Source organism: Clupea harengus, chromosome 4, assembly GCF_900700415.2.
Source record: "Clupea harengus chromosome 4, Ch_v2.0.2, whole genome shotgun sequence".
Lineage (NCBI taxonomy): Eukaryota > Metazoa > Chordata > Actinopteri > Clupeiformes > Clupeidae > Clupea > Clupea harengus.
Genome location: NC_045155.1, coordinates 9,032,347 through 9,045,334, shown reverse-complemented (window position 1 = coordinate 9,045,334; position 12,988 = coordinate 9,032,347). Strand labels below are relative to the sequence as shown.

General features: G+C 47.7%; 1 protein-coding gene across 10 annotated transcripts in view; it reads left to right on the top strand.

Annotated features, from left to right (window-relative positions):
* Positions 1–12,988, top strand: part of hspg2 (heparan sulfate proteoglycan 2) — an 87,854-nt gene that overhangs the window by 10,706 nt on the left and 64,160 nt on the right. For all 10 annotated transcript variants that reach the window (XM_031566067.2, XM_031566070.2, XM_031566069.2 and 7 more), the window contains exons 2-3: positions 12,197–12,323; positions 12,754–12,813. In XM_031566067.2, coding sequence (XP_031421927.1) covers positions 12,197–12,323; positions 12,754–12,813 — 187 coding nt within the window. The remainder of the gene's footprint in view (positions 1–12,196; positions 12,324–12,753; positions 12,814–12,988) is intronic.

Genomic DNA, 12,988 nt, shown 5'->3' with positions numbered 1-12,988 from the left:
CCTCTGTCAGCGGGGTGGAGATGCAGATAGAGAAGGAGGTGATGAATCGGGCGATGGTTGTTAGGTCGAGGTTGAACAGGGCCCCCAGCGCCAACATTGAGATCACAAAGTGACTCCATGTTTGTTTGACTCGACCTGTCTGATTCTTTCTCCTCACGTCTGTCTCAACCTGTGAGTGCTAGGCTAAAGTCAAGGGTCACTTGTAGAGGAAAGCTAGACTACGTGGCAGTGAACTTGGTTTTTCTGTGAAGGCGCATTTGGTGTTGAGGGATAAATGGACGAAACCTCTAGCAGTAACTGTAAATAAGAAAGTATTCTCCGTATTGTCTGTGTTTTGTTCGGAAAAAAGGTAAATCAATTCATCATAGTACATGTATAGTACAAAATCACTGAGATGTGCCTTTCCCTTCCTTTTAAGTCCATCTGAAGTTTGTGAATGTCAAAGTCAGAAATAACCGCATTGTTACCCCTGCAGTTTACGGTGTGAGAAGTTGTTAGCCGTTAGCAGTTGGAAGTGGACCTCCACACTTGTGACTGCATATGGTTCAAGTGTTCTGACTCATACCTCCTGTAAAGTCCAAAGGGGCATTGGGTGAAGAACATGCATGTGATCAAGGGTTGTTAAGGGGTGGCTGTTCGCTTCACCTCAGCTCAATGCGCTCATAACCACACTGGAGGCACCTACCCTTTTGAAGGGTCCCTGCAAAATTAAAATGCGCATGTCTGCTGTACGAAATGAATTAAGGGTGCGGTAAAACAATGTTCTTAGGAGAACCTCTGAGCCTATCTCGTCTGGCCAGTGGTGTACTTTGGCTAAGTACCAATGAGTTCCTGGCACCTCCTGCTTGTGTAGGTCATCGCCACCGTTTCCCATGTTCCAGCTTTCATTTACAGTTTACATCTCAAATGAATCATGAGGGGATTTCTATCATAAGATAAACATCTGTAAACATAGGATAGGACAAGAGCCTGGCTGCTTGAGGGAACTTGTTTTATTGGTGGGTTAGTGTACAGGTCCTGCTGCATATGACAAAAATGACATTTTGACATTTTCATCCCAGCTTTCCACCCCGTTTCCTTCTTCACCACCTGGACTCCTGTCTACCTGAGTTTAGACTCGCTCTCCCCCTTCCCCTCTCCACTCTATCCAGTTTGTGGCTGGAACCACCACACAGCACAGCCCAGAAACGTGCCCCCCCCCCCCCCCTCCTTCCTTCCCTCTCTCTCGCTCACTCTCCCCCACACTCATATATCCACAAATCCACCGACAATCCCCCCCTTACACATGCAGAATTCGTAGGAAATAAATCAAATAAACCAAATCTATTCTTGTTCCAATGGAAGCAAACAATTTCGAATCACCAAATGATATGACATCATCTGTCATACTCCGTAGCCCTCAGAGACCAAAAAGCTACCAGGAAATAGCCAATAAATCTATCATCTTCCACTGTCCAATTTACATTTCATGTTTGCGCTCACTTTGACTGGCATATGGATATATGTGCGCGTGTGTTTGCTTGTCATTGTGTGGTTAATGTGTAGTGTGTGTATGTTTGCGTGTAATGTGTATGAGAGGGGGTGGGGGGGCCACACGCCGTGCCAGCACAGTCTGGTGTCGGGGTAATAGATTTCTTCTTGGCAAGATGCTGTACAGAAGCCACAAAGCTGGCAGCGGCAAGAACAGAACACACAGTGCACAGAGGAGGAGGAGAGACAGAGTAGAGAACATGTTTAGAGAACCGAGCGGATATAGAGAGACACATACATTGGGAGGGCGCATTTTACCAGCATGTGTTTGTATGAAAGAAAACAGGGACTGGGCCACTGTGAAGCTGGAACCGACTTGGCAGATGGTTTGCAAAGGCGACATTGTGTGGAGATAGACCACGGGGCTAGTACAGTTGCTAGACTGTTGATCTCTTATGAATTGGTATACTTATGGCAAATGTGACAGGAATAGAGCAGGGGAATTGGTAAACGGCTTGCGTGGCAGATTAGTGGCAGGAACAAGATCAGACAATTGGAGGAAAAAAACTCTTTCCCTTCATACTGGGCACTCACTCAATCTAGTAAGCCAGACGTTCAACATGTCTAACAGTGAGAAGAAACACGTCAGTAGACTTCCTTGCTTCCTGCCTGCATGAGGTTCACCTATGTCCTAATTTGTGACAATGGAAGTTCAGCCAGGACAAACTTATCAGACAAAGAGTTATTAATGGTTGTGAACTAGACCTGCTTGAAGACACTGCTGTTGAGAAAAGATGAAAAGACATGCTTTTGCACAAGGAGACATGGTATACGTACAGACCCCCCAAACTCACAGCAGGTCTAGACAGGTGACGCTGGAAAGCAGATGGGGAAGAAAAAAAAGCCAAGCGTACAGTACAGTCACACAATGAGTTCATTCATTGTTTTACTGAATGTAAAACATGTCTTGTGATTGGACAACTATATTGCAAGAATATGATCACCTCATGCTATGAAGATCTGGTATAACCAAATTCTGAAAAAAGTGAACCAATGCTTCACTTCAGTGTTATCGCACATAGATTAGAGGCCCTTAAAAATGGCCCAGCGATTCATCTTGCAAAGAGGGTTTCCAGATTATGATCCCAGCGAAAACTGAGCAGGGAGCATTAGGCGGGCAGAGCCAGGCAGATGAAGACTATCCTTTCTGAACTCGTAGTCCGTTGTAATTGGTAATTAACTTGATTACGCTGTCTTGATCTTGACAAAAAAATGCAGAATTGCATCAGAATAGAGAAACCAGTCCAGGGTTGGTGGAGTATGAGAACCGTGCACTTGCTCATGTGATGGAGCTGTGTGCAGCTGTGTGTCCAGATGAGAGGAGAGACTTGTTGCAGGCCAGTGCACCTGTCACGGTTCCTTCCTGCACAGTAACCCTGATGGTCAAGCCATGCTGAGATAATGCAATGAGGGAGGTTTAAAATAGCATGTGATGCATCTGAAGTCTGACCCGTTTAATTACATTTGGGAGACCAGAGAGAGGGGAAGCAGTTTAGACCTGACAGTCACACACCACTGGTGCACACACACACACACACGCACACACAATCATGTACACACACCAACAGTTACACTCACACACACACAGTCATACAGTCACACTTATAGTGTATACATATATTACATATATATTTGCTTACACATACACACATGCATCCCTCCCCATCACACACACTTTCACATGTACAGTAAACACACACGATGACCCATAGTTACTGTCTTTCTCTCACTGTTAGTAGTTCTGTCTCCTGTATCAGGAGCTTTGGAGAGGCTGACAGCTGCTTGGTCTCCTCATGCCAACACCCTTGTGCTCTGCACTCACCTCAATTCAATAATATCAGCTGGACTTTACAGGAACTAAGTTTCTCTTTCTCAAACACACGCACACACAGACAGGCACTTGACAGCCGGCCCTGTTTGGCCTTGAGCTTTTTTTTCTCTGCCTTCTCAGGCCCACATCAGACATCTTAAATGAAATCAGCCCCTTCTCTTTGAATCTTCCTGCCCGGGACACGAAGTGCTGTTAGCATAGACGTGGCTCACGTGGCCATGGCTACGTGCACACAGCCTGCAGTTGTCATGTGGCTATTAAAGTGATCACCAAGAATGTGTGCTCGCGAGTGGTTGAGGATTCCACACAAGGCTTAAAAAAAAAAAAAAAACACTCGCAAAAATCTGATTATTCCTTACAGATGTGTTAGTTCAGTTTGCCGCTAACGCAATCAGCGGACATTTCGTTTTGCCCAGCTTTCTCCACAAGTTTTTTTTTTTCATTTTTCTCTTTTGCCTTCTCTTGAGTCATGGTTCTGTCAGAGGGAGAAGCCAGCGGCTATTTTTGGACCCTGATGGCCGGTTGTTCTTTTGAGAGCTCCAGCTCACTGCTGTAATTGAATTACGAGGGGCCAGATTGGAGCAAATGGGCTTTGCGATGGCAAGCTCAAGAGGCCAGAGGCACCACGCCAGGGCGGCACTGTGCTTGTATGCCAGGGCGGCGCTGTGCTTGTATGCCAGGGCGGCGCTGTGCTTGTATGCCAGGGCGGCCTGTGCTTGTATGCCAGGGCGTTACATCCCAGTGCAGCATTCCGTCAGAGAATCCTAAAGATGCTGCAATGGAGTATCACTGGAAGCCGTTCCAGTTCGGTACCATGGCTACTCCCTTCCTTTGTGTTACTCCCTTAATTGGACCCACAGTGGGCTGTTCATACAGTTAGAAGATGTGCTGGAATGCTTGGGGTGTGAGTAACCAAGGGATTCATGGGACATACTCAAAGTCATCTTTTGTTCTGAATGGTCATGTTAAGACCTCATACCTTCATACTTTCTTCTTTTCATAGCTCTGGATAAAAACCAAACAGCAGTGTTTCCACAGCAGGCCTCAGTGGATTGAATAAGCGCAGTGGTCCTGAAGGGGTATTGTTCTGTCTGGAGATGGTGCACCTCTTTTCCCTTAGTGGAGGTCCAACTGTGCTCCATGACAAAGCACCCTGCAGCAAGAACCAAGATCTCTGCATGCCTCTATGGAAGGGAGGCCCCTGCAAAGCCTCTTTTAAGACCCCACTGCTGCGCTGTTTATCCCTTGTCAATCAGGACAGGCCTCAGGACAGAAAGCCTGCCTGGGAGGATGACATCAGAGCTATGAGAGTGATTTTAATTGATTTTCCTGTCACAGCCCAGCAGAACCACCCGATTCCAAACCACGCCCCACCCCACCACGACACACCACCATGACATATCACACACACCACCCAACTGGGTAAAAGGGTAAACAATCTGAGCTGGGACCGCCCCGAGCCCAGCTCTGTATATAGAAATCTGTGCCAAGCTGGCATATGTTGTAGTTGAGTATGAGTAGTTGTATATGCAATTATGTATATGTAAAATGTCTCATTTATAAGAGTGTGTGTGCGTGTGTGTGTGTGTGCGTGTGTGCGTGTGTGCGTGTGTGTATGAGGTTGGGTGAAAGTGATGGCACGTTTGTTTGGTGTGTGTTTGGGGTGCGGGAGAAAGTTGATCCGCTCTGGATCTCCAACTGAGCCGGCTCCAGCTCCTGGCTCCGGCTGGAGGGAAGAGGGTGTTAGGTGGCGGCTCAGCGGCTCGGCTCGGCGGTGCTCCTTAGGCCTTCCTCAGGTCCTCCTGGAGGCGGTATAAATACCCAGCGCTGCAGCTGTTGTCTGGGGAACGTGAGATGGGCTGGAGAGCCACTAGGGAAGCGCTCCCTCTCCTCTGGGGCAGAGCAAGGCACCCCGCGTCTGGTTACCGGAAGCAGCTATTAATAGTCACATGCTAGAAGCTGACAAAGTAATGAAGGTGATATCGATTCTGATAGCTCATATCTGAGGGTGTGTTTCCTGAACGACTAAGCTGAAATGACTGACAGTTGGTGACTGAAGGTGATTGAGTGTAATTTCCTGAGGCACATGTAGCAGACGTTCACAGGAGATGTTGTGTGTTCTCCAGTAGCAAAGACTACGGCCATGGGCCACTGAATGACCCTGTGTTCCCCTCAGTGGAGTATGCAGGCAATGGATAGCGGGTGAAACTGCGTTTATGAGCAGATGTTACTATTTGATGTTATGACAGAAGTATAGGATTAGAATGCTATTAAAGTCAAGGTGTATTGGTTCGGGATTACACAAGGACATTTCATTGGTGTTATTTTAGTACACTTAATCCATGAAAACAGAATAAAGTTATGATAATTTACTGAAGTTTATATTTCAATCAACTTTATTCTGTTTCAAAGCCGCGCGAACAGCACATTTGTGATATAATGCCTTCCTGGGTACTACTTGCTATAGAGATATTGTAGGAGTAAGGTGCCTTTCAGACTGGTGAGGTCTTTTGCACTGAACTCCTGTGGGCTACTGAGGGTGTCTTGTGACTCTGAAACTATGGCCCACATGTTGCATTTGTGTGTGTGATTTGTGTGTTTGGACAGTGTGTGTGGTGGTCGGGGCTGGGGGGGAGGTTAGTGTCGAGCCCAGGTGGTCCAGAGGTGTGAGGGCCCTACTGGGGTGATAATGGAGGGGAGGGGGTAGTCATCTGGGCCCCACAGGAAGGCACAGAGGATCAGCCAGTACACACGCACACACACACACACACACACACACACACACACACACACACACACACACACACACACACACACAAATTCATAAACACATGTAGAATGAAATGCTTAAACACACAAACAAGCACACATACCCACAGATACACACTTAAACACACATACTAATACTTCATGCTCCCTTTCTGTGGCCCACACAGAGAATGCTTGTTTATGGAGTGTGTGGGGAAATACATATGTGGGCACTCACATTCACGTGGTCTTGTGATTCTGGTGTCATCAACATTGGAAATGACCCCCCATTGCCAGTATGAATGTGCGTGTGTGTGTGTGTGTGTGTGTGTGTGTGTGAGGTTGGCTTCAGGTTGGTTTCCCCAGGTCTAGTTTCACAGCAAAAATGTCTGTCTCGCCCTTGTGTCGCCCTGCCAAAATGCACTGAGCTTTAAATATACAGAAAAGTATGCCAGTGGATAAGCACTGACACCCTGAGCCAAGCACTCACTCACATAGCCAAACAATTAGCCTGTGACAAGAACCTGACAAGGGTTCTGTGGAGGTAAATACTGCTCTACATGTGAAGATACGTGTGTGTATGTGTGTGTGTGTGTGTGTGTGTGTGTGGAGGGGAGAGTGTTATTGTTGTTGTTATTGTTATTGTTTAGTGTGTGTATGGAGTGTGGGTGGCATGGGTGGTGATGGGTTTTGCCTTTGGTTAGAGTGTGTTGAGGGCCAAGGTGTTTATATGTGAGAATGCTTGTCTTGTTTGTTTGAGTATTCCTTCCTGTTTTCCTAATCTTGGGGGGTTGTGTGAGGCACCCTCACTAGATTAGTTGGAAAACTGTATGGATGTGTGTATGCCAGGTGGTCAGAGTGGTAATGTGTGTTTCCAGTTGTCTTGGTGGTAACACACACCCTAGTGATGAGGGTGACGGAAAGGGTGTGTGTGTGTGTGTGTCTGTGTGTGTGTCTGTGTGTGTGTCTGTGTGGGCATTTCTAGTGGTCAGGGTTATAAGGTGTGTGTTTTTATAGTGGTCAGAGTGGTAAGAAATACTCTAAGTGGACAGGATGGGTACTGTTTGTGTGTGTGTGCGCGCGCGCTCGTGTGTGTGTACTTCCATTGGCCAGGGTGGCAACGCAGTGCAATGGAGCATTTTTCCATGCGTCACCCTTCCCAGTCTTGCAGAAGCATCAGGATTTCCACCATTTGCAACTTTTGCTGTCACACCTCTTCTCTGAGGGCAGATTCTCTCCAGGGATGAGGAGGGTTGCAGCTCTGTCAGTCACTATCCCACAGCAAGCCTTCCCCAGAGGTTAAACACACATACACGTACAAACAAAACCAACCTACAGCTGACAAGGGCCATAGGATAACAGGATGTGTGTGTGTGTGTGTGTGTGTGTGTGTGTGTGTGTGTGTGTGTGTGTGAGGTGTGGAAAAGGCTGAGTTCTCTGTCGCTCACGTCTCCTCAGTGCCTGTCAGCACCCTCTTTGCCTGTACATGCCCTCGCACTGTTCCTGAGAGGCTGACAAGCCTCGCAGCTCCACAACAGCTTTGTGTGTGTGTGTTCACACAAACATGAGCAAGCTAGAGGGAGTGTGTGTGTCTCTCTCTCTCTCTGTGTGTGTGTGTGTGTGTGTGTGTGTGTGTGTGTGTGTGTGAATATGTGCTCTTTGTACAAGTCTCCGTTTCTCCTGAGTCCACTCCATCTCTAAGTGGCTTGGTGCTGGTGCCAGGCAGTGCAGGCCATGTGTGTTTGAGAGAAAGAGAAAGAGAGGGAGAGAGAGGGAAAGAGAGAGGAAGAGCTAGAGGGAAAGAGAGAGGGAAAGGGAGAGCTAGAGGCATAGGCCATAAAAGGGGCTCCCGATTTTCCTGTTTGGTCTCTCAAAGACTTCCTCGTAAAAAGTTCAAGCTTGGCTTGGATTTCTTGTAATATTATTTGACCGGTAGTAAGTTGACCATTAAGATGTGCCTTGAGGGTAGCTTGTATTGGTAAAGCAGTTAACTCAGACAGGGTGTGCGCTAGTAAATACCTTGAGTTAGCAAGTTTGCTTGCTTGGTTGAATAGTGCTATTATAAAGTGGTAGACTGTATTAGCATGGATGCTAACACAGATGAGTATTGTATTTCAGGAGACTGGTTTATTTTATTAAGGATACCAACTCAGGCAGTGAATTTGCACATAACACATAAAGCTGTTGAGAAACTGAAAACTGAGTTTATGAGCAGAAAGGGAGAGTGAGAGAGAGGTGTTGTTTTTCTTCATGCTGCTCATTGAATTCACTGATGGACAGACAGCTAGCCAGCAGAGCTCTGTCTGAGAACCCAGGGGTCCTTGGTCCCTGTGTGCCAGTGAATGGTTACAAGGCAGGCAGCAGGCGTTGTGAAAACCCGCCATAGGAAAGTAAACACACAGATTCCACAGCCCTGGAATGTGGCAAATGTGTGTGTGCATGTGCCTATCTGCTTTGACAAGGTGTGAGCCGAAAGCCTTTGTAGGCTGGTTGGGGTGGGGTGGAGTGGAGAGAGTGACCAGGAAAATGTGTGTGTGTGTGTGTGTGTGTGTGTGTGTGTATGCGTATGCGCGTGTGTTTTTTCATATGCAAGAGGTGTGTGTGTGATTGTGTTTGTGGAGAATGGCTGAAGAATTGCTCCTATCTCAACAGTAGACATACCTTCAAAAGTGGACAAGTCTTAACTGCCTGAAGCTGCAACGAGGGGTCAAGCCAAGTGCGTACTTTAGTTCCCGGAGGCGATGCATTCTGCCACACATTCCTGCCCTCTTCTGAGTCTATAAAAACCTCCTGGGTCTGGAACTGCCCCTGTGATCCTGTGGCTTCTCCACTCTGGGTCTGGAACTGCCCCGGTGATCCTGTGGCTTCTCCACTCTGGGTCTGTGTTATTTTGTGCTGCTCATGGCCTTTATTCTCCTCTCACCATGGTGCCTTAGCAGTAAGGCTCTTGGACACTATTGGAGAGAGTATAACTGTCCCCCTGTCAGCTATCCCTTGTGCAGTTGGTAGTGAGCACTTCACACTTTTAGCCCTCTAATTATGTCCCTAAGTTAGAACTGCTGCCCATGACCCATAAATGAGCCTAAGGCCTTGATTATACTTGTTTGCGGACTCACACACAGGCAGTTGCGGACACCACGGGGGCGTAGCTGTTCTTGTTGTACTTTCTAGTCTGCTTTGAGTCCACAGTTGGCAAGTTGGTGCTCTTGTAGCACAGAGGCCACAGAGTATAATCAAGCCGCAGGTCAAGCTGCTCCTCTCTGGATTTGTGACAAGCTCCAAAAAAGACATCCAGTGCACTCTCTCTCCTTCTTTGGCTTATCCTGTCAGGAGAACATTTCCTCTTGGAGCTTTTAAATGTTATAGATAGTTTTCTGGTTTGCTGCTTTTCATCTTTGTACAAATCAGTAACTTCTTATAGGTTTTCCTATTAGAAGAAGAACAAGAATCCTTCAGAATTCCATAAAGCCAGAGTAGCCGTCTCCTTTCTCTCCCCCTGACCTGACGGGCCTGTAACTGCACGCCTCTCTCTATGCCATCGACCGGCTCTTTAACAGGTAGCTGCACATCTCTGAATCTCTAGTTGCTGCTCTCTCTGAGTGACGCCTTCCATCCTCACGTATATATCGTTTTTTTTCCCTCCCCTATAGTCTGTGGGATACCCTTTCTTGGTTTGCAGTTGCCCTCACTGGGTTTATAGGTCTTTCCTTTAACCATATGTTTGGAAGGAGGAGAAGGAGATGGAGGCTGAGTTGAAAAAGCAGCAGGGGTGGACAGCTCCTGCCGTCTGGGCATGTTCATCTCAATCCAACTGGTTTTTAGTCTGGTCTCCCCTTGCTGTCAGGAACGGTTTCGTCACCGAAGAATTGTCTAGTAATGGTGAAGTTACAGTGTCACTGCTCGGCAGGCAGGCACTTCCTTGAGTCACGTAAAATGGAGCCCTTGTGAAAGAGCCATTGTGACCTGGACTTAAAAGCTAGGCTGGGGCCGTGTATCAGGACGGCCCGAGTGTTGTGTGACGCTATGGGCTGTGCACCAGGAGATGAGCACACCAGCTCGCCGCTTCAAAGGATTCTGCCCGTCAGCATTTTCCTTTCGAAAAAGGCCCGGGACTGTTGTTGTAGGCCGCGCAGGCAGAGCAGCGGGGATTTGGCTGGGAGATCAAGTTCTTACGGCTCCGGAGCCCTTTAAATGGGAGCCTGCTGCTGATGGAGATGCTGGAAATGAGAGCTGGCGAGCCGTGGCGACGGAAAATGCAACGTGGGGCATCGTGCCAGCCTGCCTCACAAACACACCCAGGGCCCGGAGCCCTTGGATGGGCACGGCCACGATGATTGCCCCCGGGTCCGGTGCCAGGCAAAGCCCCTGGTGCCATCTTCACTAAGGCACGTTTGGTTAGCGTTCGTTAGCCTAGTTGCTAGGCTTAGTCTGGGCACAAGATGTAGTGCCAGTCCCAGGTTGGGCAAAGCAATGCAAGATCTGCACAGCCTTTGGGCCAGCCTCGTTCCTGCTACAGCATCTCAGGCCAGCCTCATCCTTGACAGGTCATATTGTGCCCCATACCTTAGACCTAACCTTTCTTGCAAGTGTTTTTCATGGCAGTCTAATGCCAGTTTGGTGCCAGCCCAACCTTAACCTCAGTGATCGACACAAGAGAGTTTAAGATGATTGGAGTGATTCAATGCTATGTGCTCTCAGCAAAGATAAGCAAAACACAGGGACTTGGATGGATGGGACTGCCTGATACTTCACCCTCATACTCTAAGTACCCACACACCCAAACAGACAGTTTCACACACACACACACACACACATACACACACATACAAACTCAAACAGAGAGGCAAACCCACACTCACACATACACAAACATGCACACACGTACACACATTGTTATTACAGAGGAGTATAGGTCATATGTGATTGTATGCATGCATGTCCTTTGTGTATGTTATCCTTTGTGTGAGAAATCGTGTGGGTGTTGAGGGGCTGCTTTGCTGCTGTGATTGATAGGACAGGAAACAAGACCACTGTAGTGTGGAAGGCTGTTGTCAGGCTCTGTGTGTGTGTGTGTGTGTGTATGTGTGTGAGTGATGTGCATGTGTGTTGTGTTTATGGAGTCAGTTGTTTGCAGAGGTGACGTGATGTTTCCATGATAAAATACTTCCTGAGTGCCTTCAGGCTGTAAAGACAAGACATACTTCTCCTGAGGCCTGACCCACCTTTGACAGGCACTGTCTCACAGAGTCCTGAGAGACAGTACAAGGGACACAGAGAGGAAGAGAGAGGGGGAGAGAGTGAGCGATGAGAGTGAGAGCATTGCCCAGCTATCCACTGATTAGGACCACACACACTCCTGCCACTCTCTCCCTCTCTCACTGTCTTCTCTCCACCACTCTCTCTCTCTCTTTCTCTCTCTCACTCTCTCTCTCTTTCTCCCACTCTCTCCACCACTCTCTCTTTCTCTCTCTCACTCTCACTGTCTTCTCTCCACCACTCTCTCTCTCTCTCTCTTCTCTTCTAATTATCATATTCATAAAACTTCAGTGAGATAACAGTGAGCATAATACTGCTGAATTGTGAAACATGACTTGAGTTGGGAGAAACGTTAGTCAGCACAACTGCGATGTGATTGTATTTAGAGGTGTTCACTGGCTTCCCTGCAGGCTGTGTCAGGAGGTCCTGAGCCACACAGAGAAGTCAGTGTTCCTCCGTCTTCACAAAACTCTACAGATGAATGTCCTCACTGTTCGATCACAGAGAACTTGAAATAAAAGCGTTATTGTTTGTGTTCTGAGCTTTGCCCTGGTTCTCCCCTCATATTCAGAGCCATAAACCGGAGCGTAATCATATTTAATCCATGCTTCTACCCAGCTCTCTCCCGGGCCATGACAGATTTGTTGTCAGTGTTTACCTTTGTGAAGTCTCCCATAAGGTTCAGAGTACGCTAAGCTTGTTGGCATTTTCTGGGTTTTTACATGTCATTGTATACGTCATTTCATATTTCATTTCATATTTCATTTCATATTCATTTCATATTTCATTTCATATTCATTTACATGTCATTTTATATGTCTCTGTGCGCAGGTGGCATGGAGCTCGAAGGTGTGGGGAGAGGTGCCTGTCCCGGAGGACCTGGAGGCTGGCCACAGGGTCCGGCAGACACGGCAGTACCTGGATGATGACGAGGACTTTGCTGCTGATGGATCAGGGGGTGAGGTTCACTCCTGGAGTGACTTGGACGTGCAGGATTAACAGTCAGACAGGCAGACAGATCACCAAATGGTGATAGCATTAGCACTAAGACTGTTCTGTTACATGTTCATGATCCGGATTGGTCATGGTCAAGTGTTCAGGAGAACAGGGTTAAAAAAAAAAAAAAACAGGGCCAAGAATCGGGATAGTTGTGATCACTGTGGCTCATAAAAAAAGTTAAGACAGTTAAGACCGGGGCTAGGGTCACATAGGGGATCAGAGCTGGGACTAATCTCTTAGTTATGGCTAGCCTACTAGGACACAGTTAGAGTGTGTTTGTGGGACATGAATAGCAGGGTTCCTACTTGGAATAGATGATGGATAGGTACCGTAGATAATGGCGATGTTGTGGTTATGACCTCCACTGTGTTCCCCCCCCCCCCCCACAGACCTTCCCAGTGGAGCAGAGGACGGCAGCACCCCTGACACGAATGGCCCCCTATCCACTAGTAAGTCCTGGGAGTGTGTGTATGCCATGTGTTGCCCCTGCGTACCTCCATCCCCCTGGAGAGAGATGTGTGTGTTCGCATGTTTGCACGCACCCCAGAGTGTAAACAGTGTTTCAGCTGCGATTCACTGACTGTTTTTGTTCCGTCCTGATGGATTGGCTCCAGCTGTCAGGCA